The 27,053-nt window shown below is 37.2% G+C and overlaps 1 protein-coding gene across 3 annotated transcripts in view; it reads right to left on the reverse strand.

Moving 5' to 3' along the window:
- Positions 1 to 27,053, reverse strand: part of KCNMB2 (potassium calcium-activated channel subfamily M regulatory beta subunit 2) — a 313,931-nt gene that overhangs the window by 26,357 nt on the left and 260,521 nt on the right. For all 3 annotated transcript variants that reach the window (XM_030931896.1, XM_030931900.1, XM_030931886.1), the window contains one exon: positions 16,554 to 16,676. In XM_030931896.1, coding sequence (XP_030787756.1) covers positions 16,554 to 16,676 — 123 coding nt within the window. The remainder of the gene's footprint in view (positions 1 to 16,553; positions 16,677 to 27,053) is intronic.

A 27,053-nucleotide genomic window follows, 5' to 3' on the forward strand; every position in this document is an offset into this window, starting at 1 on the left:
GCTAGAACATACCTCAAGCTTCTGTCTTCCCATTAGTGTCCATTGGACTCTACCACCAACAAATTTAGTATTCTTTCCAGAAAAAAATCAAAGTCTCCAGGCACTGAACCCTCTAGTTCCCAGACTTAGGGAAACATGCCCTTCTGTTAGATCTTCAGGTGAACCTGTGAGGCAATGGATTGCTGAGTGCCTTCAGAGCTTCAGTGACCAGAGCTGCTATACATCTCTGCCCCATGAGAACACACCTGTTATTTCATATGGCAGAGAAGGCATGGCATTGACGAACACAACCATTGTTCTGCCTTTTGTCCACCACAGCCTCCTCCATTTTTGAGATGTGCTCCTTTTACATCTGTCTTCATCTTCAATTAGTTTCAGATTTCATGGATTTTTCCTCGAGCTGGTAGGTATATATTTTATGGTACAATTTGATTAGTTTAATTATTATTATCATTTTTGGTCTTTTAATGTGTACATTTCATCGGGAGCAATGAGTTTTTGAGTTTGGGGAGAAATGACAGTCACACTTCATTTATGTTTGTATATGTCATTAACATGAAGGATTTTGTCCATGAGCTTAACATTATTATTGCCAACGTATTAATTCATGAGACTTTCCAGGAAGTCTTGTAACACTGTGACCCAGGTCTTATGGGTAAGACACTAAAAGTGAGAACAAAATTATGGAAATGAAGGTTGGAATTATTTCTTTTTAGTCCTGCCTTTAGCTTATTAGATAACATACTCTCCCAATGATATCTTAATATTTTAATTCATATTTATTTTTGTTGGACCAATTAGCATATTAAATTTTATGAAAAGCTTTAATGTAAGATATAGAAGGAAACAGGAAATTATGTGAATTGTCTAGATAAGTGAGGGTGTTATAACCTAGAGAGACTTTGAGAAGTACTGACCTTTATATTGACCACATTATTTGGTTCTAATGCAATAATGCTAGAAATAAATAACAAAAAATAACTAGAATGACATCTACAGATGAAAGTAAAACTATAGTACAAAGAACTCATGGGTCATAGAATAAAGTCCAACAAAAATTAAAAATCAGAATTAACTGATATGAAAAACACTATAGAGCAACTAGTGGGATGCAGCTAAAGCAATACATGGATAGAAATATGTAGTTTTAAATACTTATATTAGATAAGAAGAAAGCCTGAAGATTAATGCACTAGGCATCCAACTTAGTAAGTTAGAAAAAGATTAACAGAATATACTAAAACAAAGAACAAGGAAGGAAATGATAAACTTGAGCAGAAATAAATGAAATAGATGAACTATATTAAAGCACTAATGAGTTCAAAGGTTAATTTCTTTTGAAAAGACTAACAAAAAACTGAAAAAATCTCATCAGGGAAAAAATAGAAAAGGGCCAAATAAGTATCAGGAATTAAAAACTATAACTACAGATAAGGTATGGATTAGAAAGAAAATATTGAAAATAGTTATATATGAGACATTTGGAAACTCTGAAGTATATAACTTCCTGAAATATACAGCAAAGTTTTCAAAAATATAACTTACTGAAACCAATTCAAAAATAAATAGAAAACTCAAATAGTTATAAATCATTAAAAATTTGAATCATCAGTTAAAAAATCACCATAATGGAAACAGTAGTCTCTGATAATTTATAGCTAAACTCTACTTATAGTATACAAATCATTCCAGAATATAGAAAAAGATGAAATGCTACCCAACCTATTAACGAGGTTAGTAAACTTTGATACTAAGACCAAATCAGAACAATACACAAAAAAACCCATCATTCTCAGCAAACTATCGCAAGAACAGAAAACCAAATACCACATGTTCTCACTCATAGATGGGAATTGAACAATGAGGTCACTTGGAAACAGGAAGGGGAGCATCGCACACCGGGTCCTATTGTGGGGAGGGGGTATGGAGAAGGATAGCATTAGGAGATATACCTAATGTAAATGATGAGTTAATGGGTGCAGCACACCAACATGGCATATGCATACATATGTAACAAACCTGCACGTTGTGCACATGTACCCTAGAACTTAAAGTATAATACAAAAATTATAGGTCAATGTCTTTCACAAATATAAATGTGAAATTTTAAAAACAAGTTAAACTAGGAGTGTATAAAAATGAAAATATGCCATGATCAAGCTGTGGTTATCCCAGGAATTTATAATGTGGGTTATTATTTGACTATTAATGTAATCTATTACATAAATATATTAAAGGGTTATAGTCATATAATAATGTAATAAATGTAGAGAAACATATTTGACAAAATTTAACATTCATTCATGATAAAATCTCCTATCAAATTAAAAATAGATAGGAACATCCTTAATATGATAAATGGTATAGAAGAAATACCTATAGTAAACTTGATACTTAATGGTGAAATGTTGACAGAATGCATTTTATGAGCAGAAACAAAAGTAAAGATGTCCATTATTACCTGTTTTATTCATAATTTACTGATTTGCTAGCAGTATAACATATGAATGAATAGTATATTTACTGATAAAGAAGAAATAAAAACGTATTATTCACCAATGATGTAATTATGAAGAAAATACACAATAATCTACAGATAAATTATTAATAAGAAAATTTAGGCTGGGTGTGATGACTTGCACCTGTAATCTCCACACTTTGGGAGGCTGAGGTGGGAGGAGGATCATTTGAACTCAGGAGTTCAAGACCAGCCTAGGCAACACAGCAAAGCACCATCTCTAAAAAGAAAATTAGCCAGGCCTAGTGGTGCATGCCTGTAGTTTCAGCTGCTTGGGGGCCGAGGTGGGAGGATTGCTTGAGCCTAGGATTTCCAGGCTGCAGTGAATCATGATTACGCTACTGTACTCCAGCCAGTGTGACACAGCAAGACCCTCTTGCAAAAAACAAAACAAAACAAAAAACAAAGCACAAACAAAAACTAGTATAGTTGCTGAAACCAAAGCAATATGCAATAGTCAATTGCCTTTTTATATATTAGCAAAAATAGTGTAATTTACACATTACAAAAAAAAGAGAGCACTCAAAAGTAAATGGAACAAAACCAAAAATTGACAAATGGGACTTAATTAAACTAAAGAGCTTCTGCACAACAAAATAAATAATTAACAGAGTAAACAGACTACCTACAGAATGAGAGAAAATATTTGCAAGCTCTGCACCTGACAAAGGACTAATATCCAGAATCTATCAGGAAGTTAAACAAATCAACAAGAAGAAAACAAATAACCCACTAAAAAGTGGGCAAAGGACACGAACAGACACTTCTCAAAAGAAGACACATATATGCAAGCCAATAAACATGAAAAAATACTCAATATTACTAATCATTAGAGAAATGCAAATTAAGACCACAATGAGACCATGCAGGGTGTCTATTATTAAAAAGTCAAAAATAACAGATGTTGGCGAGGCTGAGAGGAAAAGGGAACACATAGGCACTGTTGGTGGAAATGTAACTTAGTTCAACCTCCATGAAAAGCAGAGTGGAGATTTCTCAAATTACTAAAAATGGAGCTACCATTTGACCCAGCAACCATAATTGATACCATTACTGGAGTGGGTATCTACCCAAAGGAAAAGAAATCATTCTGTCAAAAAATATCTGCACTCATATGTTTATCAAAGCACTATTCATAATAGCAAAGTCATAGAATCAACCTAAGTGTTCATCAGATGTGGTACATATACACCATCAAATATTGCACAGCCGTAAAAAGGAATGAAATCATGTCGTTTGCAGCTGAAGGCTATTATCCTAAGTGAATTAATGCAGAAACTGAAAACCAAATACTGCATGTTCTCACTTATACGTGGGAGTGAAACAATGGGTACATGTGGACATAAAGCTGGAAACAATAGACACTGGGGACTCCAAAAAGGGGCAGGGAGGGAGGGAAAAAAGTTGAAAAACTATGTATTGGGTACTAGGTTCACTATTTGAGATGATGGGTTCAATAGAGGCCCAAACTTCAGTATTACTCGATATGCTCATATAACAAATCTTGCACATGTACCTCCTGAGTCTAAGATTAAAAAAAAAAAACAGCAACAACAGCAACAACAAAAACAACGACAAAGTAGTGACGTTATGAGAGTAGGGTCATTGAAGTTTCTTTATTTTTTGGCAGGATAATGAAAGCATTAATTATCTTCATATTGGTCAATTCATGCACACATATGAAAATGAATTATCTAAAAACATAAATGAAATATCCAAATTTCCAAATAGGAGAAAATAAAATACAATTTTAAAGACTGAATTAGTTTGGCTGAATTAAACAGACCAAAGTTACACAAACAAATAAATGATGAGTTAAAAAGTCACTTGAGTTTGAAAAAGGCAGCCCAAATATATTAGTAATCATAATTGATTTACTCTACAATATTATGCTGAAAGTCCCTGACAATAGATTAAGAATGTAACACATGAGAAAAATACCGTAAGAATTGGAAACAAAGAAACAACATTATTATTTGAAGAAAACACAAATATGGGAAATCTATACAAATCTATCAGTAACTACTTAAAAACATACTGAGTTACACAAGGTTGATTGACAGAAAAAAATCAGTAACTACAAAAGTGGTAGCATTTCTATACATCAGCAGTAAAAATACATATATAACATAAGAGGTATGATAATAATTGCCACGAAATGTAGCTTAAATATAAATCTAATGAAATAATTGCAAAATGATACTGGATGAAATATAAAAATCATGGATAAATAAGGAATTATATTCAGGGATGTGGAGACTCAATATTTAAAACAATTCAGTTATTCAATAAATTCGATGCCATTTCAATAAAAAAGATAGTACTTAGGTATAAATCTAATAAATGATGTACAATTTTTTTTAATGCAAAACTTTATTAAGAGATATTAGGAAGACAAACCAATGTAAAGGTTAATCATACTCATTCAGAGAAAGACTTTCTGACATAAAGATGTAAATCTATCACAAATTAATTAATTAATTTTATAAAATTCTATTAAAAATCCCAATAATTTTTTTTGGGAAGTACAATAGGTGTGACTTGCCAACCTGATTTTAAAACTTAGTTGGAAGTGCAAGTGGCTAAGAATAGTAAATACTCTTCTGACTACAAAATAACAAGATGGGTGACTAGTCCTATTAAATATCAAGATGTATAACAGGCATAATGCTAAAAATTTAAACTGATGTGTGGTGTTTGTCTGAGGTAGACAAAACTGGCTGGTAGAACAGAATAGAGATTCAAAAACACATCCATGTACGCATGGAAATGTAATAAATGACAAGTGATTTTTAGATCAATGGGGAAAGGATAAACTCTCCAATAAATGGTGCTGGGGCAATTGGTTATCCATATAAAAACTAGATGTTAGGAGGGGTGGAGCAAGATGGCCGAATATGAACAGCTCCAGTCTCCAGCTCCCAGCACGAGCGACACAGAAGACAGGTAATTTCTGCATTTTCAACTGAGGTACTGGGTTCATCTCACTAGGGAGTGCTGGACAATCGTGCTGGTCAGCTGCTGCAGCCTGACCAGGGAGAGCTGAAGCAGGGTGAGTCATGCCTCACTAGGGAAGCGCAAGGGGGAGGGGAATCCCTCTTCCTAACCAGGGGAACTGAGACACACAACACCTGGAAAATCGGGTAACTCCCACCCCAATACTGCGCTGTACCAGGGGTCTTAGCAAATGGACACACCAGGAGATTATATCCCACACCTGGCCGGGAGGGTCCCACGCCTGCCCACGGAGCCTCCCTCATTGCTAGCACAGCAGTCTGCCATGTAACTGCAAGGCAGCAGTGAGGCTGGGGGAGGGGCGCCTGCCATTGCTGAGGCTTAAGTAGGTAAACAAAGCCGCTGGGAAGCTCGAACTGGGTGGAGCTCACAGCAGCTCAAGGAGCCCTGCCTGGCTCTGTAGACTCCACCTCTGGGGACAGGGCATAACTAATCAACAACAACAACAACAACAACAAAGCAGCAGAAACATCTGCAGATGCAAACGACTCTGTCTGACAGCTTTGAAGAGAGCAGTGGATCTCCCAACAGGGAGGTTGAGATCTGAGAACGGACAGACTGCCTGCTCAAGTGGGTCCCTGACCCCTGAGTACCCTAACTGGGAGACATCCCCCACTAGGGGCAGACTGACACCCCACACCTCACACGGTGGAGTACACCCCTGAGAGGAAGCTTCCAAAGCAAGAATCAGACAGGTACACTCGCTGTTCAGCAATATTCTATCTTCTGCAGCCTCTGCTGCTGGTACCCAGGCAAACAGGGTCTGGAGTAGACCTCAAGCAATCTCCAACAGACCTACAGCTGAGGATCCTGACTGTTAGAAGGAAAACTAACAAACAAGAAGGACACCCACACCAAAACCCCATCAGTACGTCACCATCATCAAAGACCAGAGGCAGATAAAACCACAAAGATGGGGAAAAAGCAGGGCAGAAAAGCTGGAAATTCAAAAAATAAGAGCGCATCTCCCCCTGCAAAGGAACGCAGCTCATCGCCAGCAACGGATCAAAGCTGGACGGAGAATGACTTTGATGAGATGAGAGAAGAAGGCTTCAGTCCATCAAACTTCTCAGAGCTAAAGGAGGAATTATGTACCCAGTGCAAAGAAACTAAAAATCTTGAAAAAAGAGTGGAAGAATTGATAACCAGAATAATTAATGCAGAGAAGGTCATAAACGAAATGACAGAGATGAAAACCATGACACGAGAAATACGTGACAAATGCACAAGCTTCAGTAACTGACTCGATTAACTGGAAGAAAGAGTATCAGCGATTGAGGATCAAATGAATGAAATGAAGCGAGAAGAGAAGTCTAAAGAAAAAAAGAAGAAAAAGAAATGAACAAAGCCTGCAAGAAGTATGGGATTATGTAAAAAGACCAAATCTACATCTGATTGGGGTGCCTGAAAGTGAGGGGGAAAATGGAACCAAGTTGGAAAACACTCTTCAGGATATCATCCAGGAGAACTTCCCCAACCTAGTAGGGCAGGCCAACATTCAAATTCAGGAAATACAGAGAACGCCACAAAGATACTCCTTGAGAAGAGCAACTCCAAGACACATAATTGCCAGATTCACCAAAGTTGAAATGAAGGAAAAAATCTTAAGGGCAGCCAGAGAGAAAGGTCGGGTTACCCACAAAGGGAAGCCCATCAGACTAACAGCAGATCTCTCGGCAGAAACTCTCCAAGCCAGAAGAGAGTGGGGGCCAATATTCAACATTCTTAAAGAAAAGAATTTTCAACCCAGAATTTCATATCCAACCAAACTAAGTTTCATAAGTGAAGAAGAAATAAAATCCTTTACAGATAAGCAAATGCTTAGAGATTTTGTCACCACCAGGTCTGTCCTACAAGAGACCCTGAAGGAAGCACTAAACATGGAAAGGAACAACTGGTACCAGCCATTGCAGAAACATGCCAAAATGTAAAGACCATCGAGGCTAGGAAGAAACTGCATCAACTAACGAGCAAAATAACCAGTTAATATCATAATGGCAGGATCAAGTTCACACATAACAATATTAACTTTAAATGTAAATGGACTAAATGGTCCAATTAAAAGACACAGACTGGTAAACTGGATAAAGAGTCAGGACCCATCAGTTTGCTGTATTCAGGAGACCCATCTCACATGCAGAGACATACATAGGCTCAAAATAAAGGGATGGAGGAAGATCTACCAAGCAAATGGAGAATAAAAAAAAGCAGGGGTTGCAATCCTAATCTCTGATAAAACAGATTTTAAACCATCAAAGATCAAAAGAGACGAAGAAGGCCATTACATAATGATAAAGGGATCAATTCAACAGGAAGAGCTAACTATCCTAAATGTATATCCACCCAATACAGGAGCACCCAGATTCACAAAGCAAGTCCTTAGAGACTTACAAAGAGACTTAGACTCCCATACAATACTAATGGGAGACTTCAACACCCCACTGTCAACATTAGACAGATCAACGAGACAGAAAGTTAACAAGGATATCCAGGAATTGAACTCATCTCAGCAGCAAGCAGACCTAATAGACATCTACAGAACTCTCTACCCCAAATCAACAGAATATACATTCTTCTCAGCATCACATCACACTTATTCCAAAATTGACCACATAATTGGAAGTAAAGCACTCCTCAGCAAATGTACAAGAACAGAAATTATAACAAACTGTCTCTCAGACCACAGTGCAATCAAACTAGAACTCATGACTAAGAAACTCAATCAAAACCGCTCAACTACATGGAAACTGAATAACCTGCTCCTGAATGACTACTGGGTACATAACGAAATGAAGGCAGAAATAAAGATGTTCCTTGAAACCAATGAGAACAAAGATACAACATACCAGAATCTCTGGGACACATTTAAAGCAGTGTGTAGAGGGAAATTTATAGCACTAAATGCCCACAAGAGAAAGCTGGAAAGATCTAAAATGGACACTCTAACATCACAATTAAAAGAACTAGAGAAGCAAGAGCAAACACATTCAAAAGCTAGCAGAAGACAAGAAATTAAGATCAGAGCAGAACTGAAGGAGATAGAGACACAAAAAACCCTCCAAAAAGTCAATGAATCCAGGAGTTGGTTTTTTGAAAAGATCACCAAAATTGATAGACTGCTAGCAAGACTAATAAAGCAGAAAAGAGAGAAGAATCAAATAGACGCAATAAAAAATGATAAAGGGGATATCACCACCGACTCCACAGAAATACAAACTACCATCAGAGAATACTATAAACACCTCTATGCAAATAAACTCGAAAATCTAGAAGAAATGGATAATTTCCTGGACACTTACACTCTCCCAAGACTAAACCAGGAAGAAGCTGAATCCCTCAATGGACCAATAGCAGGCTCTGAAATTGAGGCAATAATTAATAGCCTACCAACCAAAAAAAGTCCAGGACCAGATGGATTCACAGCTGAATTCTACCAGAGGTACAAGGAGGAGCTGGTACCATTCCTTTTGAAACTATTACAATCAATAGAAAAAAAGGGAATCCTCCCTAACTCATTTTATGAGGCCAACATCATCCTGATACCAAAGCCTGGCAGAGACACAACAAAAAAAGAGAATTTTAGACCAATATCCCTGATGAACATCAATGCAAAAATCCTCAATAAAATACTGGCAAACCGGATTCAGCAGCACATCAAAAAGCTTATCCACCATGATCAAGTGGGCTTCATCCCTGGGATGCAAGGCTGGTTCAACATTCGCAAATCAATAAACGTAATCCAGCATATAAACAGAACCAAAGACAAAAACCACATGATTATCTCAATAGATGCAGAAAAGGCCTTTGACAAAATGCAACAGCCCTTCATGCTAAAAACTCTCAATAAATTCGGTATTGATGGAACATATCTCAAAATAATAAGAGCTATTTATGACAAACCCACAGCCAATATCATACTGAATGGGCAAAATCTGGAAAAATTCCCTTTGAAAACTGGTACAAGACAGGGATGCCCTCTCTCACCACTCCTATTCAACATAGTGTTTGAAGTTCTGGCTAGGGTAATCAGGCAAGAGAAAGAAATAAAGGGTATTCAGTTAGGAAAAGAAGAAGTCAAATTGTCCCTGTTTGCAGATAACATGTTTGTCTATTTAGAAAACCCCATCATCTCAGCCCAAAATCTCCTTAAGCTGATAAGCAACTTCAGCAAAGTCTCAGGATACAAAATTAATGTGCAAAAATCACAAGCATTCTTATACACCAGTAACAGACAAACAGAAAGCCAAATCATGAATGAACTTCCATTCACAATTGCTTCAAAGAGAATAAAATACCTAGGAATCCAACTTACAAGGGATGTAAAGGACCTATTCAAGGAGAACTATAAACCACTGCTCAGTGAAATAAAAGAGGACACAAACAAATGGAAGAGCATACCATGCTCATGGATAGGAAGAATCAATATCATGAAAATGGCCATACTACCCAAGGTAATTTATAGATTCAATGTGATCCCCATCAAGCTACCAATGACTTTCTTCACAGAATTGGAAAAAACTGCTTTAAAGTTCATATGGAACCAAAAAAGAGCCCGCATTGCCAAGACAATCCTAAGTCAAAGGAACAAAGCTGGAGGCATCACGCTACCTGACTTCAAACTATACTACAAGGCTACAGTAACCAAAACATCATGGTAGTGGTACCAAAACAGAGATATAGACCAATGGAATAGAACAGAGTCCTCAGAAATAATACCACACATCTACAGCCATCTGATCTTTGATAAACCTGAGAAAAACAAGAAATGGGGAAAGGATTCCATATTTAATAAATGGTGCTGGGAAAATGGGCTAGCCATGAGTAGAAAGCTGAAACTGGATCCTTTCCTTACTCCTTATACGAACGTTAATTCAAGATGGATTAGAGACTTAAATGTTAGACCTAATGCCATAAAAACCCTAGAAGAAAACCTAGGTAATTCCATTCAGGACATAGGCATGGGCAAGGACTTCATGTCTAAAACACCAAAAGCAACGGCAGCAAAAGCCAAAATTGACAAATGGGATCTAATTAAACTTAAGAGCTTCTGCACAGCAAAAGAAACTACCATCAGAGTGAACAGACAACCTACAGAATGGGAGAAAATTTTTGTAATCTACTCATCAGACAAAGGGCTAATATCCAGAACCTACAAAGAACTCAAACAAATTTACAAGAAAAAAACAAACAACCCCATCAAAAAGTGGGCAAAGGACAAAAGAAGACATTCATACAGCCAACAGACACATGAAAAAATGCTCATCATCATTGGCCATCAGAGAAATGCAAATCAAAACCACAATGAGATACCATCTCACACCAGTTAGAATGGCAATCATTAAGAAGTCAGGAAACAACAGGTGCTGGAGAGGATGTGGAGAAATAGGAACACTTTTACACTGTTGGTGGGATTGTAAACTAGTTCAACCATTATGGAAAACAGTATGGCAATTCCTCAAGGATCTAGAACTAGAAGTACCATATGACCCAGCCATCCCACTACTGGGTATATACCCAAAGGATTATAAATCGTGATGCTATGAAGACACATGCACACGTATGTTTATTGCAGCACTATTCACAATAGCAAAGACTTGGAATCACCTCAAATGTCCATCAATGACAGACTGGATTAAGAAAAGGTGGCACATATACACCATGGAATACTATGCAGCCATAAAAAAGGATGAGTTTGTGTCCTTTGTAGGGACATGGATGCAGCCGGAAACCATCATTCTCAGCAAACTATCACAAGAACAGAAAACCAAACACCGGGTGTTCTCACTCATAGGTGGGAACTGAACAATGAGATCACTTGGACTCGGGAAGGGGAACATCACACACTGGGGCCTATCATGGGGAGGGGGTAGGGGGGAGGGATTGCATTGGGAGTTATACCTGATGTAAATGACGAGTTGATGGGTGCTGACAAGTTGATGGGTGCAGCACACCAACATGGCACAAGTATACATATGTAACAAACCTGCGTGATATGCACATGTACCCTAGAACTTAAAGTATAATAATAAACAAACAAACAAACAAACAAAAAAACTGGATGTTGGGTGTCAATTCCAGATGATTAAATACTTAATTGTGAAAGATAATGCTACATAAAGTTTAGAAAACTGTGCAGGAGGATGTCTATTTGAATCTGGAGTAGGATAGGATTTCAAATTTTTCCAAAAATTGTTAACTTAGAATATATTAAAATTAAGAACATATTAATATATTTATCAAAAGACATGATAAATAAAGTGAAAAGCCAAACCACAAACTGGGAGAAGCTATTTGCATACATATAGCAGATAAATAATTAACATGGACTTTTGTAATGAATTCCTGCAAGTCAAGTAAAAGACAATTCAGTAGAAAAATGATAGAAGTATGACCATAATTGCTGCAAAATGTTACTTAAGTATAAATCTAATGAAATAATCGCAAATTATTTGACCAGTCAAGTATTTGACCTAATTGGGCCAAATATTTAAACAGTGAACTCAGAATAAAGGACTAAGGAAATTGATTCAATCTCATTACTAATCTGAGAAATGAAAATTAAAATAACAATACCCTCTGGATTAATGAAAATTAGAAATGTGAAAACTCTAAACAAGGCTGTAGAGCAATGGGAATCACATGTATGGCTCCTTTGGAAAACCATGGCATTATTTGGTAAAATTAAAGCTGTGTATACTTTTGAACCAACCATTCCCATGTTCGGCATAAATCTTAAGAAATGTTCATACATATGCACAAAGGGACATATACAAGAATAGCAGCATTGTTGGCAAAGACAAAAGAACTGGAAAATAATGCGAATGTCCCTTAGCTGTGGACTGAATGATTAAAAGGTAGTATGTTCATGCAGTGAGATACTACATAGCAGAAAAAATGAACTACAGGGACTCACGCCAGCATTGGCAAATCATAGCAACATAATGTTTGGTGAAAAAAGCAAGTTGCAGAATAAATATGGCATGATTCCATTTATATGAAGTCTCCAAACATTCAGATGTAAACAATATATTGTTTGAAGATCCAAATACGATAAACTCGTGAAAAAAATTGGGGAACAATATACCCAAAATTCAGGATATTGATTATCTCTGGGTTGGGTGCTGGGATGGGGAGTAGAATAGTATTAGGAAAGCATCCTCCAGGGCTTCAAAAATTCTGATTGTTTTGTTTTTTAAGCTGAATGATGGGTACCTGGATGTTTATAATATGATTCTTTGTATATTAACATATGTAATAAATATTCATTTGTATCACTTCAATATTTAATACAAACGATTTAAAGAATATTTGATTAACAGTCTTTAATGCCCTTAGCTTAAAAACCTCTCTCTTTTTTAATTTCTAAATTAATTATTCTGTTTTTTTGCTGCTTGAAATTTGGGGATCAGGCCAGACACGGTGACCCACGCCTGTAATCGCAGCACTTTGGGAGGCTGAAGTGGGCGAATCACGAGGTCAGGAGATCGAGACCATCCTGGGTAACATGGTGAAGCCCCGTCTCTACTAAAAATACACACACACACACACACACAAAAACAAAAAACATTAGCCAGGCATGGTGGCAGGCACCTGTAGTCCCAGCTACTAGGGAGGCTGAGGCAGAATAGCGTGAACCCGGGAGGCAGAGGTTGCAGTGAGAGAGATTGCGCCACTGCACTCCAGCCTGGGCGACAGAGCGAGACTCCATCTCAAAAAAAAAAAAAAAAAAAAAAAAAAGAAAGAAATTTAGGGATTAAAGTAAGTTCAACTAACAAAGAAGTTTGTTGTGAGAAGAAAAAAATATTTCTCCATATTGCTGGGTTGCAGAATGGAAGATGAAGATAGGACCTTATGTTTTGCATATAGAAGATGATCAGAAAAAGATCTGGCTTGGAATTAAAATGAAGAAAAAAAAAGTAAAACTGACTTCCATCTCTTCTGAGCAAGAAAACATTTGGTTTCAGAATTTTCAGTGAACTTTTCCTTCCTCTTAAGTTGCTCTGCCTGCCCTTAAGCTGGTTTCCTGGTATTCTACCATTTGAGTAATCCCAGGGAATCCAATATCCTGACATACTTGGCCCTGTTCTCAGGAAGAGGAGGTGTGGAGAGCAGCTGAGGATTTTGGACGGCCTGGCTTCTGGGATTGCTGTGGGAACACAGCTGGAGAAACCAGGCACACACACAGGCCAGGTTTGCAGAACGAGGAGAAACTGAATTACCAGCAATTTGAGGCAGTGCTGTCAGACAATCTAGTTAATTTACTTCCAAATAATTAACTTGAGGACCTTAATTATGTAGATTAATTGTCAGCCATCATCATCTTCATTATCACCATGTTTACTGCCACCGAGAGCACCTTAAACAGAGCCACAGATACTGCTCAAAGTCAGTTTAAAATCTGAGTCGGATCTTCCAAGAGTTTGTGAATTAAGCAGCAAAGACGAAGATGTGGTCAAGAAAAAAGCACAGGCAAATGAACTTCCAACATTAAACTAAGGATACCAGCTTAATGGCAGATTCTATTGCTTGTACTTTTTGGCCATGCAGACTTATTTAATAAGCTTTTGCATCCCCATCCCATAAATAAAGCTTGCTGAAAAATGATTTCTTCATAGTCAATATTTTAATTATTATAAATCCCAAAGTCCTGAAATCATACTTTAAAAATAAAAAGTTAAAACAGCAATTTCAGTTTCATAGAATCTTATCGATGCAGAATATAGTAAGCTAATTGTTCACGCCTTTCCAACTCCACAAATATTACCAATTTGTCAGTCACATGTTTATTATCTTCTTTGATATGCAATATCCAACTCTATTTTAACATACTTTTCGCCTTATGGGCTTGGCTGTTCACTATCACTCCAAGTATTTCAAGTTTGACAAGAGCATGGGCAGGTACTGGGGTACAGGGAGAGAGCATCAGCTTGGGTTCAAATCCTGATTTCATCGCTGGCTAGTTGTTGGGCCTTTGGAAGTTATTGAAAATCTCTCCGTTATTTAAAAAGCCTCAGTTTCCTCATCTGTGAAGCGGGCATAATAATCTCTATCTTAAGAGAACACAATTAAAACCTACAGTACACAGTAATTGCTTCTTAAAGGTTAATTCCTTTGTTCATAAAAAGTAGCAAAATGTATTGAATTATTTGCTGAGAGCAAATAGAAGGTGAAAGAAATACATTACACTTCACTTGCCTTCAGAATTTCAGGACAGCTGGCTGTTGACAGTTACCATATTCCTGTAGGGCAACAAAACTCTTGGATTTGGTCCTGGGATGGAAGTTGCAGGACCAAATCTCTGCCTTTCTGCACTTTCACATATAGAATTTGAAATGACATGTGAAATTTTACAGTGTTAAAGAAAAGATCTTGCTGAAAGATGATTCAACTTGAAAGCAAATGAAAAATAATTTGATTAAACCTTGAGAAAAAGCAGTGAAAACCTAGAGATGTTCAAGTAAAGTAAATTTTCAGTTAATTTGCTTGGTGTCGTGATGAGCACTGGGACTTGTTTTTTAAATGCTGACAAGGCAACATTAGTTGCCTTCTGGGCTATAATTTTAGTTAAATATCATATAATTATTTTTTTCCATAATTAAGGTAACAAGATATTACAAAGCATTTGGAAAGTAGAGCAGTAAAAACCATGCTATTTCTTCCAGGCTTTTGCCTATGTATATTTTTTTGTGGCTGCAATCATAGTTTGTATGCAAATTTTCAACTTGCTTTTTTCAGTTAATATTATGTCAAAGCATTTTAAAGTGCTAAGTGGTATATTACATTCAGTGATTTATTTAGCAGATTTTCTATTGTGAATTTTCAAGTTGCTTCCCAATTTTTGCTGTAATATATAATTATTGTGAAGAACAACTTTGCTTTTGAAATTTTTAAAATAATTTTTATCTGTGAGGCAATTGAGGTTTTAGAAGAAAAATAAAAGTATAAGCTCTGAAAACAGTATTCAGGCAAACCTCCTTCAGATTCTTCTCCTTGTGCCTTACCAACTTTTATCAATTGTAATTTTTAATTTTTATTTAATTTTAATTTTTATTTTATCAGTTTTTCACAAATTTCCTTCAACCAAATCGATCCTGATTTCTATCAGATTCTGCCTGATTTGCAACTTGCTTCTGTTGCAATATGCTGGTAAAGGCAGTTATACTTAAAATTTAGCTTCACTTAACCCAAATAATAGTGCAAGGTCATGGGAAAGAGGAAGACTAAATATTTAAAAATGACTAGAGAATTTTATGAATACATTTACTCCCTAAACCCAAGTGAGAGGACTGGATTGAGTTGCACAATGGTCATCTTGTCTTTTATTAATGCTGCCTTTGCCCTTTATCTTTCTTCTTATTCCCTCATTTTTCCCTTCCCCCAGACTATTCTTCCAATGATTTTTGAGGGCTCAGTGGATTTGTCTGTCTTCTTTTCCTCCTCTCATAGTTTCTGTTTTCCTTCCCTGCCATATGTCCACTGCCCAGAAATGCAGTTTTCATCACTTTGGAGGAAGAAACTGAATTGCCAGTGGTTCTCGATATTTATTATTTTATTAATTATATTTTATTATTTAATTTTTATTGTTAATTAATAAAATTAATTCAGTTAACAAATTATTATTAATACATTTGGTGCTCAGTACTTATTGAGCGCCGTGTGCCAGGTACAGTGCTAGGTGCTGGAAATTCAACAACACAGTCTGTTTGGCTAAAAAGGCTGATGGGAGTGGTGGTTCACATTGGGTATCTGAAGGCAGAGCTGGAGTTAGCTAAGCAAAGAGCTTGTGACATGGGAATTTCTGACAGGGAACAACTTTTGCAAGGGTGTGTGCTGAAAGCAAACATGTAAAGTAAAAAGAGAAGGAAGGCCGAAGTGTCTGAAACCCTACTCCTGTAGTGTAGAGTCCATCCGCACATTGCAAAGCACAAGGCTCAGTTGCCTACTACTTTCCTGTCAGTATCCTCTTTGGAAAGTCAGGTTAAATGCTTCTGAAGAGTTCCCAGAATCCCAGTGCATTTACCTTTTTTCATCATGTCTATAAGATGAAGAGGTCCGGCCACTGGTCCATATAAACATCTTAGAGAATGTTGGTCCAGGGTCTCCTTTCCTTATGGTGGATGTCCTGGAGGAATGGCAAAAAGACCTAGAAGAGGTACACACTGAAGTTAACAGCAATGAAGAGCTCTCAGTGGATGGACTCTTACTTAACAACAGGGTTGTGATGCCATAGGGGCAGTGGTTCTCAATCCCGGCTGCATATTAAAATTGACTGGGAATTTTTGAAAAAGCACTGGAGCCTGGTCCTCTCTCAGAAATTTGCATTCAATCTTTTTAAAGCTTCCTTAGCTGATTGTAATGCACCGCTGGGATTGAGAATTACTGCCTTAGGAAAACATGGTTTTCTAATTGATGTTAAAGTCACATTTTCCCCAAAATATCTCCTTCAAAATATCACTTTGGTACAGTTTCACACTCTTTACTATGCTGTATTTTTCCAAAACTTTAGTTCAGATTTGGATACTAAAATTTGACTTCTTCTTTTCAATCTTTTTTTTTTTTTTAAATGCTGACAAGTGTGACATGTTGGTGATGAAATGTCATCTCTTAACCATGCCCCACTTTTGCTGCTGTTGTGGCATCTGCCCACGGCAGTTGAGTCTCTGCCTAAGAAAATTACAGCATCAGTGGCAGCTGATACTCTCTGGCTTCTGGAGAAACCAGGTTTGTAGGATCTAGACTCAAGATATATTAAGAATGTCGTGGGCTTTTTTTTTTTTTTAATTGTTATTATGACTTGGCTTTGGCAGATGTTCTTTCCTCTCTAAGCACAGCACTAAAAGTAGTTAGCTATTATTATTTGTTTCCACACAATAATAATTTTCTTGGGAGTTAGGAACATTAAATAAAGAAGTCTTAATCATATATAAAAGTTAAAATGATATTTAACACATTAGAACCAAGGAAGGAAGACTAGTGATTCCTTCATGGATGCATAGTCATTAGTGGCTTTCAGTATGGTTAAGCACAAAATTAATGATAAGCATGAGACGGGAATTAACATCAGCTACTGTATACCATATTCTCTACTATATGCCATGCACTTTGAATATATTATTTATGCACATACATATTTCATGAAATGCATATGCATATATCTATGTTATGCTTACACAATGAAAACTCTGCAAGGTGGGTAGTGATATCATTTCCAGATTCTAAATGATGCTTTCAGGAGTTTGAGATTTTTGCTTACAGCTGGAAGAGGTAGAACCATGCTTCAAACCAACATCTACTTGCCTTCAATTCTTTTAGTTTTTAAATTAAAAATATATTCTTTAGAGATGAGAACTTGCTACATTTCACAGGCAGAAATGCAGCAGCTATTCCGGTGCACAATCATAGCTCACTGCATCCTCAAACTCCTGAGTTCAAGAAATCCTACCTCTGGCCAGGCCCGGTGGCTCATGCCTGTAATCGCAGCACTTTGGGAGGCCGAGGCGGGCGGATCATGAGGTCGGGAGACCGAGACCATGCTGGCTAACATGATGAAACCCTGTCTCTACTAAAAATAGAAAAAGTTAGCCGGCGTGGTGGTGGGTGCCTGTAGTCCCACCTCCTTGGGAGGTTGAGGCAAGAGAATGGCTTGAACCCGGGCAGCGGAGCTTGCAGTGAGTCGAGATCTCGCCACTGCACTCCAGCCTGGGTGATAGAGCGAGACTCCATCTCAAAACTAACTAACTAACTAACTAACTAACTAACTAACTAACTAACTAGATAAAATAAATCCTACCTCCTCAACTTCCCCAGTAGTTGGGACTACAGGTGCTTGCCAATGTGCCTGGCTTGGCTTCAGCTCTGTAATGTGCATATGAGTGACCTAAAGATTTGGGCCAGTTGTGGTGGCGTATGCCTGTAATCTCAGCAATTTGAGAGGCTTAGTAGGGAGGATCACTTGAGTCCAGGAATTTGAGACCAGACCTGGCAACATAGCAAGATCCCATCTCTACACAAAATTAAAAATAAAAAACATTAGCCACGTGTCGTAGTGTGTGCCTGTAGTACCAGCTACTCAGGAGGCTAAGGTGGGAGGATAGCTTTAGCCTGGGAGTTCCAGGCTGCAGTGAGCCGTGGTTGTGTCACCGCACCACTCCAGCCTGGATGACACAGGGACACCCTGTTTAAAAAAAAAACATTGTTACTATGCAAATTCTGCTTTAGAGGGTCTTGGGTGGAGCCTGAGAGCCTGCCTTTCTAACAAGCTCTCAAGTGATGCTGATATTGCTGGTCTGCAGACAACACTGAGCAGCAAGGGATCAGAGCATACACTCATAGTAAGTGGTTGGTTATGGGCCCAGTTTTGTCACTAACTAGCTGTGTGACCTTGAGAAAGTCACTTAACATCTCTAGGGCTTACTCTGTACCATGGAGAGTTTGAAACTGTTAGCTTCTAAGATTCCTCTCAGCGCCATTATTTTGTGATTCAATAAATGGAAGAATGGATCTAAGCATATACTATGTTGTTGTGTGTTTACTTTCTGGGATTAGGTCTGGGAATTGATCTCCTTTTATAACCCTTGGGTCAGCATCAGAGCTATGAGTAACAGAGACTGTGGGAGGTACAACAGAGGCTGGGAGTTTAGTAGCCAGTATAGATGCAAGAATTCATACATCTACCCTTGTTCTAGGATAATGGCAGGAATCAAAGGATTCGCCTGAATGGATGTCCTAGACTCTAGATTTAGAAAGACATAGAAATTAAATCTGCTGTCTGTTTAAATGGCTTAGGTCTGGGTTGTTTAAAGTCATTTATGTTTCTTTTTGAGCATCTCTAAAATATCAAATACAATAGGGACTACATCCATTATTAAAACCAGTTAACTTTCAGGAAATAAGAATACTTTTAATCTAAATGGAATGAATTACTTCATAAGAATGAGGATTGGCTTAAACTTTCAAGAAGTTATTTCAACTTGGACTCCAGTGGAATCCTCTGATTGCTTTAGTCATTCCTTCACAGGGTTTGGTCACAATTTGAGTCTAAGTAAACCAATAAATTCCTGAGTGCTGTCCTGTTCCTGGCTATTAGGCAGCATTTAATAGACACATCATACAAATTATAAATGTTTTGAAACTACAAAGTGAAAGGCACTGCAATGATTTCAGTACATTTAGAATATTTTTCAGACTGTGTGTCACTATTCCGGCACTGTACCTTTGCTCTGTTTTAAGATGATATAGAAAGTGGGAGATGAAATATATATTTATTCTAATGAACTGTCTAAATCTTGTTGGAAAGGACTTAATGATCCTCAGTTTATCCCAAAAAGTGGATTTGGAGTGTTTCCACCCTAGTTTTCTTTCATAAAGACAAACCATTACTTAAAACCTGCTAAAGTCATTGTTAATTAAAACAAAAGGAAGTAGCTGCTTTAAAGGCAATAGTGTAAAGGTTCTGTGCAGGTTAAAAAAAAATTTCCAGGCTTCAAAGAAACACCTAGAATTCCAAATGTGTTAATGGAAGCTGGCTTGGAAGTTCTTTCCCAGCTCAAAGACAGCCTTTCTGAACACCTTAAGAAATTAATTCAATTTTGCTCATTTTATAGGACAAGAAACTTATCATTTGAATTGTGATCAGGATAGGGATATAGAGACCAAAAAAGAAACTTCTTTATACAATTTTATAATTTGGAATCCTAACATAAAACAGAGATAAGCGTTGTATAGTGGCTGCACAGAGCTGTGGGCAGTGAGGAGAGGAAACCTGAATCTAATTCCACCATTAAATGATCTAGGAACTGGAGTGAACCTGGCAGAACCATTCCTATATAACTGCAGATGAGCGTGACATAAAAATTCAAAGCTAGAAGACACAATCTCAGCCCTGAGTAAAAGGAGGGAGTCAGTGAGAATGGGATAATTTCCCTGTCTCAGAAATTTATAAAGGGCCCTTTCCATTTCTCAAACATACACCTTGCTAGTTTCTATTTCCATGATTCAGTTCGGCCATTCCTTCTGTCTTCATGGTGAATGAGTTACCCTGTTTCAAAGCCATCTCAGATGACCCTCTTCTGTGAAGTCTTCTCTGACCCATATGAACAGCTTCTTCATCTCTGCTCCCAGTTCTCGGTACTTACTTCTGCTAAGGCAAGGCAAAATCTATCCTGTTTGTGTGCAAATCTGCCTCCCATGGTAGGTTATAAGCATCTGTAGGGCAGGACTGTGTCTTATGCACCCTTACAGCACAATCCAGGACACATGGTAACACACTGGTTGTATCTGCTGCTACTTAGATGCTTACCATCTAAGTAGCTACTGGGAAATGTGGCCATTTAGTATGACTTTGGCCTCATGCACTGTGACTCATCTGCTGGGTGCAGTTGATATCTCCTTTCTGACCCTTCTCTTAGCTTGCCCTGAATTTCATTCTTCTTACTCTACTTCTTTTCTTTCCTTCTCTTGATTGTCCAGCTCCATCTATCCCTTTCATTGGCTTGGAGAGAAAATTTCTATTGCTTGGTGAAGTATCATTCACTAAGGTTTTCTTTAGATAGGGCAGCATGGCCTGATGGAAAGAGATGAGTGAGAGCAGCAGATGGAGCCATTTGTTTGTTTGCCTCCTGGCATCACCATATGCCAACTCTGTGACTTTGGACAAGTCAATTTAACATCTCTGAGTTTTTGTTTCCTTGACCGTAAAAATGGGAATAATAATATTTGCCTTTCTACGTTGCTTGGGAGACTAAATAAAACAATACATGTAAAAGTGTTTAAAGTAGACCATGAAACATAATAACATAATAACATAATAATTGGTTAGTGGCACACACTAACCAATAGGTTACTTCTTTTTCAGCCCATTATTAAAAACAAATGGATTGAATTTTTTCGTTTTGTAAAAAAATTCGATTAAGTCACTTTGTGCTTGTACATTTAGACTATTGACTTTTTTTTTTTCTTGTGGGTCAGTGGCACTCAATAGAGGAAAAGTGGTTTTCCGAGATATAGGGTGATAAAATCTGAAGTACTTTCTCATTAGCATTAAGTTCTGATACCCATTCTGAGAGAGAAAAACATAAAGACAGTGCCTCTGAATGCTGGTCACACATGCTGGCCACACATTAGAATTATCTGGAAGAACTTTTAAAAAATACTGATGCCTGGGTCTCACTCAAGACCAATGAGAACCTCTGGGGGTGGGTCTCTGGCATTAATGTATTTTTGGAAGCTGTCCAGGTAATTGTGATGGGCAGCCAAGAAACACGACTATAACCTCTCAGGTTCTGATTTCATTTAAGTTTTATTATTTATGGATACTCTTTCTGTTTCTAGAAGCTTCTGCTGGGTGCCACTTCGCAGTGGCTTCTCACTTCCTACCAGTGCTGAGGCCTCAAGGTGACAGCTGCAAGGGCAAGTGAGATATGGGGTAGGAAAAGAACAAAGTGGTTGCAGTTTTCTAGTGTCAGTGGCCCTGAGTTACGCATTTGGGATAATCTTAATGAACTCTGCTTTATTAAATGAGCAAGCAGGAGCCCATGGAACTATTTAACACATAATGACATGCCTAATCTTGCATAAAACTGTAACACTAATGACATCACTTTGGCAACTCTAAAGGTCACTCTAAGCACAGAAACTTAGGGTTGCTTCTAATGTATGAGACTTTATCTTTGTAGGCGGTAAATTACATGTTCTCCTTAGGAATTGAGTTGTTTTGGCTTCAGGGCCTTCGGGGAAGAAGCTAAATATGTGGTAATAATTTTAGACTTAGTGATTTAAATAAGAAAATATTGGTGCATCTTATTACAATCTATTTTAAATGTCATTGGGATATTTTCCCTCCAAATCCACTACATACTTTACTTTGTTTTAGTTCATTTATTTGCCGAACATTTATAAGTGCCTCTTACATTCCAGGTGCTGTCCTAGGTACTGTGGGGACCAAAACATTCAGATCTGCTTCTAAGGAGTGCAGTCCATGGAAGACTCAGAATAACAAATCAACATCTGTACTACGCCAGACCAGCTCTCTTCCAAGGTTTCTATGACTTCACAGCAGGTATATATAATAGTTGTCTCTCCACATTTACTTAAGCTCTCAGCTTGCTGAATTTGATATTGTTGCTCATTTCCTTCTACTATAAAGAGAAATGTTGTAAATGCTTTGCAACCTTGACTTAGAGGACAATGATCTCTTGGCTTTCCTTCTCATTATCTAGCTGCTCCTTCAATTTCTTTTGTGGATTCTTATTTCTCTACCTACCCCTTAAATGTCAGTACAATTTTGGGAAATAGTAAGTACCACTGAATAGTCTCTTGATAATGCTTCATAACAAGAATGAAAAATACTTTTCTCTCCCAATTTGATGCCTAGAAGATTGAGTGAATAGCCCTGCTTGCTGCCCAGTTGTAGAGGAAAAGAAGAGTGAATTGCAGAACACTATTGTCTTTTGAGAAGAATGAAATGAGAGATAATATATTCTTTGGATTTTTATTGCAGACTGCTTTTCTGTCTTTCTTTTTAATTTTTATGGGTACATAGTATTGCATATATTATGGGGTACATGAGTTATTTTGATACAGGCATCCAATGGGTAATAATCATATCAGGGTAAATGCGGTATCCATCACCTCGAGCATTTATCATTTCATCATGTTACAAACCATACAATTATTACTCTTTTAGTTATTTTAAAATGTGCAATAAATTATTGTAAACTGCAGTCACCCTGTTGTGCTATTAAATACTAGATCTTATTCATTCTATGTAACTATATTTTGTATCCATTAACCATCCTCATTCCATTTCCAACTCTCCTTCCAGCCTCTGGTAACCATCCTTCTACTCTGTGTCTCCATGAATTCAATTGTTTTAACTTTTAGCTTCCACAAATGGGTGAGGCCATGCAAACTTTTTCTTTCTGTGCCTGACTTATTTCACTTAATGTAATGACCTCCAGGTCTATCTATGTTGGAATAAATGACAGGATCTATTTTTTTATGGCTGAATAGTACTCCATTGTGTATATGTGCCATAGTTTCTTTATGTATTCATCTGTTGATGGACACTTAGGTTGCTTCCAAATCTTGGCTATTGTGAATAGTGCTGCAACAAACATGGTAGTACAGGTATCTCTTTGATATACTGAATTGCATTCTTTTGGGTTTATCTAGCAGCGGATTGGCTGGATTATATGGTAGTTCTATTTTTATTTTTTTGAGGAACCTCCAAACTGTTCTCCATATTGGTTGTACTAATTTACATTCCCACCAACAGAGTACAAGGGTTCCCTTTTCTCCACATCCTCATTAGCATTTGTTATTCCCTGTCTTTTGGATAAAAGCCATTTTAATTGGGGTGAGATGATATCTCACTGTAGTTTTAATTTGCATTTCTTTGATGACCGATGATGATGAGCACCTTTTCATATACTTGTTTGCCATTTGTATGTCTTCTATTAAGAAATGTCTATTCAGAACTTTTGCCTATTCTTTAATCAGATTATTAGATTTTTTTCCTGTAGATTTGTTTGAGCTCCTTATATATTGTGGTTACTAATCCCTTGTCAGATGGATAGATTGCAGATATTTTCTCCCATTCTGTGGGTTGTCTCTTCACTTTGTTGATTCTTTTCTTTGTTATGCAGAAGCTTTTTACTTTGATGTGATCTCATTGGTCGATTTTTGCTTTGTTTTCCTGTGTTTTGGGGGTATTGTTCAAGAAATCTTTGCCCAGACCAATGCCCTTGAGAGCTTCCTCAATGTTTTCTTACAGTGGTTTCATGGTTTGAGGTCTTAGATTTAAGTTTTTAATCCATTTTGATTTGTTTTTTTGCACATGGCAAGAGATAGAGTCTGGTTTCATTCTTCAGCATATAGATACTTATTTTCCCAGCACCATTTATTAAGAAGACTATCTTTTCCCCCAATGTATGTTCTTGCTACCTTTGTTGAAAATGAGTTTAATGTAGATGTGTAGATTTATTTCTGGGTTCTCTATTTTGTCTCATTGGTCTATTTGTCTCTTTTTCTTCCAGTGCCATGCTGTTTTGGTTACTATAGCTGTATAGCATAATTTGATGTCAGATAATATGATTCCTCCCGTTGTGCTCTTTTTTTGTCAGTATGACTTTGGCTACTCTAGGTCTTTTGTGGTTCCGTATAAATCATGGGATCATTTTTCTATTTCTGTGAAGAGTGTCATTGGTATTTTGATAGGGATTGCATTGAATCTGTAGATTGTTTTGGGTAGTATGGACATTTTAACAATATTGATTCTCCCGATTCATGACTATGGAATATCTTCTCATTTTTTGTGAACTCTTCAAGATTTTGCATCATTGTTTTATAGTTTTCATTGTAGAGTTCTTTCACCTCTTTGGTTAAGTTTATTTCCAGATATTTTATTTTATTTGTAGTTATTGTAAGTGGAATTACTTTCTTAATTTCTTTTTCAGATTGTTTGCTGTTGGTATATAGAAATTCCACTATTTTTGTGTGTTGATTTTTGTATCCTGCAACTTTACTGAATTTGTTTATCAGTTCTAATAGGTTTTTGGGGAAGTCTTTAGGGTTTTTATAGGATTATGTAGTCTTCGAACAAGGATAATTTGACTTCTTCCTTTCCAATTTGGATGTCTTTTATTTCTCTCCCTTGTCTGATTGCTCTAGCTAGGGTTTCCAGTACTATGTTGAATAACAGTGGTAAAAGTAAGCATCCTTGGTGTGTTCCAGATCTCAGAGAAAAGGCTTTCACTTTTTTCCCATTCAGTATGATATCAGCTATGGGTATGTCATATATGGCCTTTCTTATGTTAAGATATGTTCCTTCTATGCCTAGTTTTTTGAGAGTTTTTTAATCATCAAGGGATATTGTATTTTATTAAGTGCTTTCTTTTTGAGTCAGTGACCAACATCACATTGTTTATTTTAATTTCTTTTTTTTCTTTTTTAATTTTAATTTTTAAGTTATGGGGTACAAGTGCAGGATGCGCAGGTTTGTTACATAGGTAAACATGTGCCATGATGGTTAGCTGCACCTATCAACCCACCACCTAGTAATTAAGCCCAGCATGTATTATCTATTTTTCCTAATGCTCTCCCTCCCCTCCCCTCACTCCCTGACAGACCCCAGTGTGTGTAGTTCCCCTCCCAGTGTGTATGTGTTCCCATTGTTCAGCTCTCACTTATACGTGAGAACATGTGGTGTTTGGTTTTCTGTTACCGCATTAGTTTGTTTAGGATAATGACATCCAGCTCCATCTATGTCCCTGTAAGGAACATGATCTTGTTACTTTTTATGGATGCATAGTATTCCATGGTGTATATGTACCACATTTTCTTTATCCAGTCTATCATTGATGGGCATTTGGGTTGATTCCATGTCTTTGCTATTGTGAATAGTGCTGCAACGAGCCTACCAAACAAACAAACAACAACAACAACCAACAACAACAACAAAAAAACAAAAACCCAAAAAGCCGAGGACCAGATGGATTTACAGCTGAATTCTACCAGAAGTACAAAGCTGATACACTTTCTTCTGAAACTACTCCAAACAATTGAAAAGGAGAGACTTCTCCCTAACACATTCTATAAGGCCAGGATCATCCTCATACCAAAACCTGACAGAGATACAACAAAAAAAGAAAACCTATATCCCAATATCACTGATGAACATACATGCAAAAATTTTCAATAAAATACTGGCAAACCGAATACAGCAGCATATCAGAAAGCTTATCCACCACAATTAGGTTGGCTTCAACCTCAGGATACAAGGCTGGTGCAACATACACGAATGAATAAACGTAATTCATCACATAAACGGATCTAAAAAAAAAAAACCCACATAAGTATCTCAATAGATGCAGAAAAGGCCTTTGATAAAATTCAACATCCCTTCGTGTTAAAAACTCTTAATAAACTAAGTATTGAAGGAACATACCTCAAAATAATAAAAGCCATTTATGACAAACTCACAGCCAATATCATACTAAATGGGCAAAAGCTGGAAGCATTCCCCTTGAAAACCAGCACAAGACAAGGATGCCTTCTCTCATCACTCCTATTCAACATAGTATGGAAATTCTGGCCGGGGCAATCAGGCAAGAGAAAGAAACAAACCATATTCAAATAGAAAGAGGTGAAGTCAAATTGTCTTTGTTTGCACATGACATGATCCTATATCTAGAAAACCCCATCATCTCAGCCCAAAAGTTTCTTAAGCTGATAAGCAACTTCAGCAAGGTCTCAATATAAAAAATCAATGTGCAAAAGTCACAAGCATTCCTGTACACCAACAACAGGCAAGCAGAGAGCCAAATCATAAATGAACTCACATTCACGCTTGCTATAAAGTGAATAAAATACCTAGGAATACAGCTAAGAAGGGAAGTGAAGGACCTCTTCAAGGAGAACTACAAACCACTGCCCAAGGAAATCACAGAGGACACAAACAAATGGAAAAATATTCCATGCTCATGGACAGGAAGAATCAATATCGTGAAAATGGCCATACTGC

Source organism: Rhinopithecus roxellana, chromosome 1 (assembly GCF_007565055.1).
Source record: "Rhinopithecus roxellana isolate Shanxi Qingling chromosome 1, ASM756505v1, whole genome shotgun sequence".
Taxonomy (NCBI): domain Eukaryota; kingdom Metazoa; phylum Chordata; class Mammalia; order Primates; family Cercopithecidae; genus Rhinopithecus; species Rhinopithecus roxellana.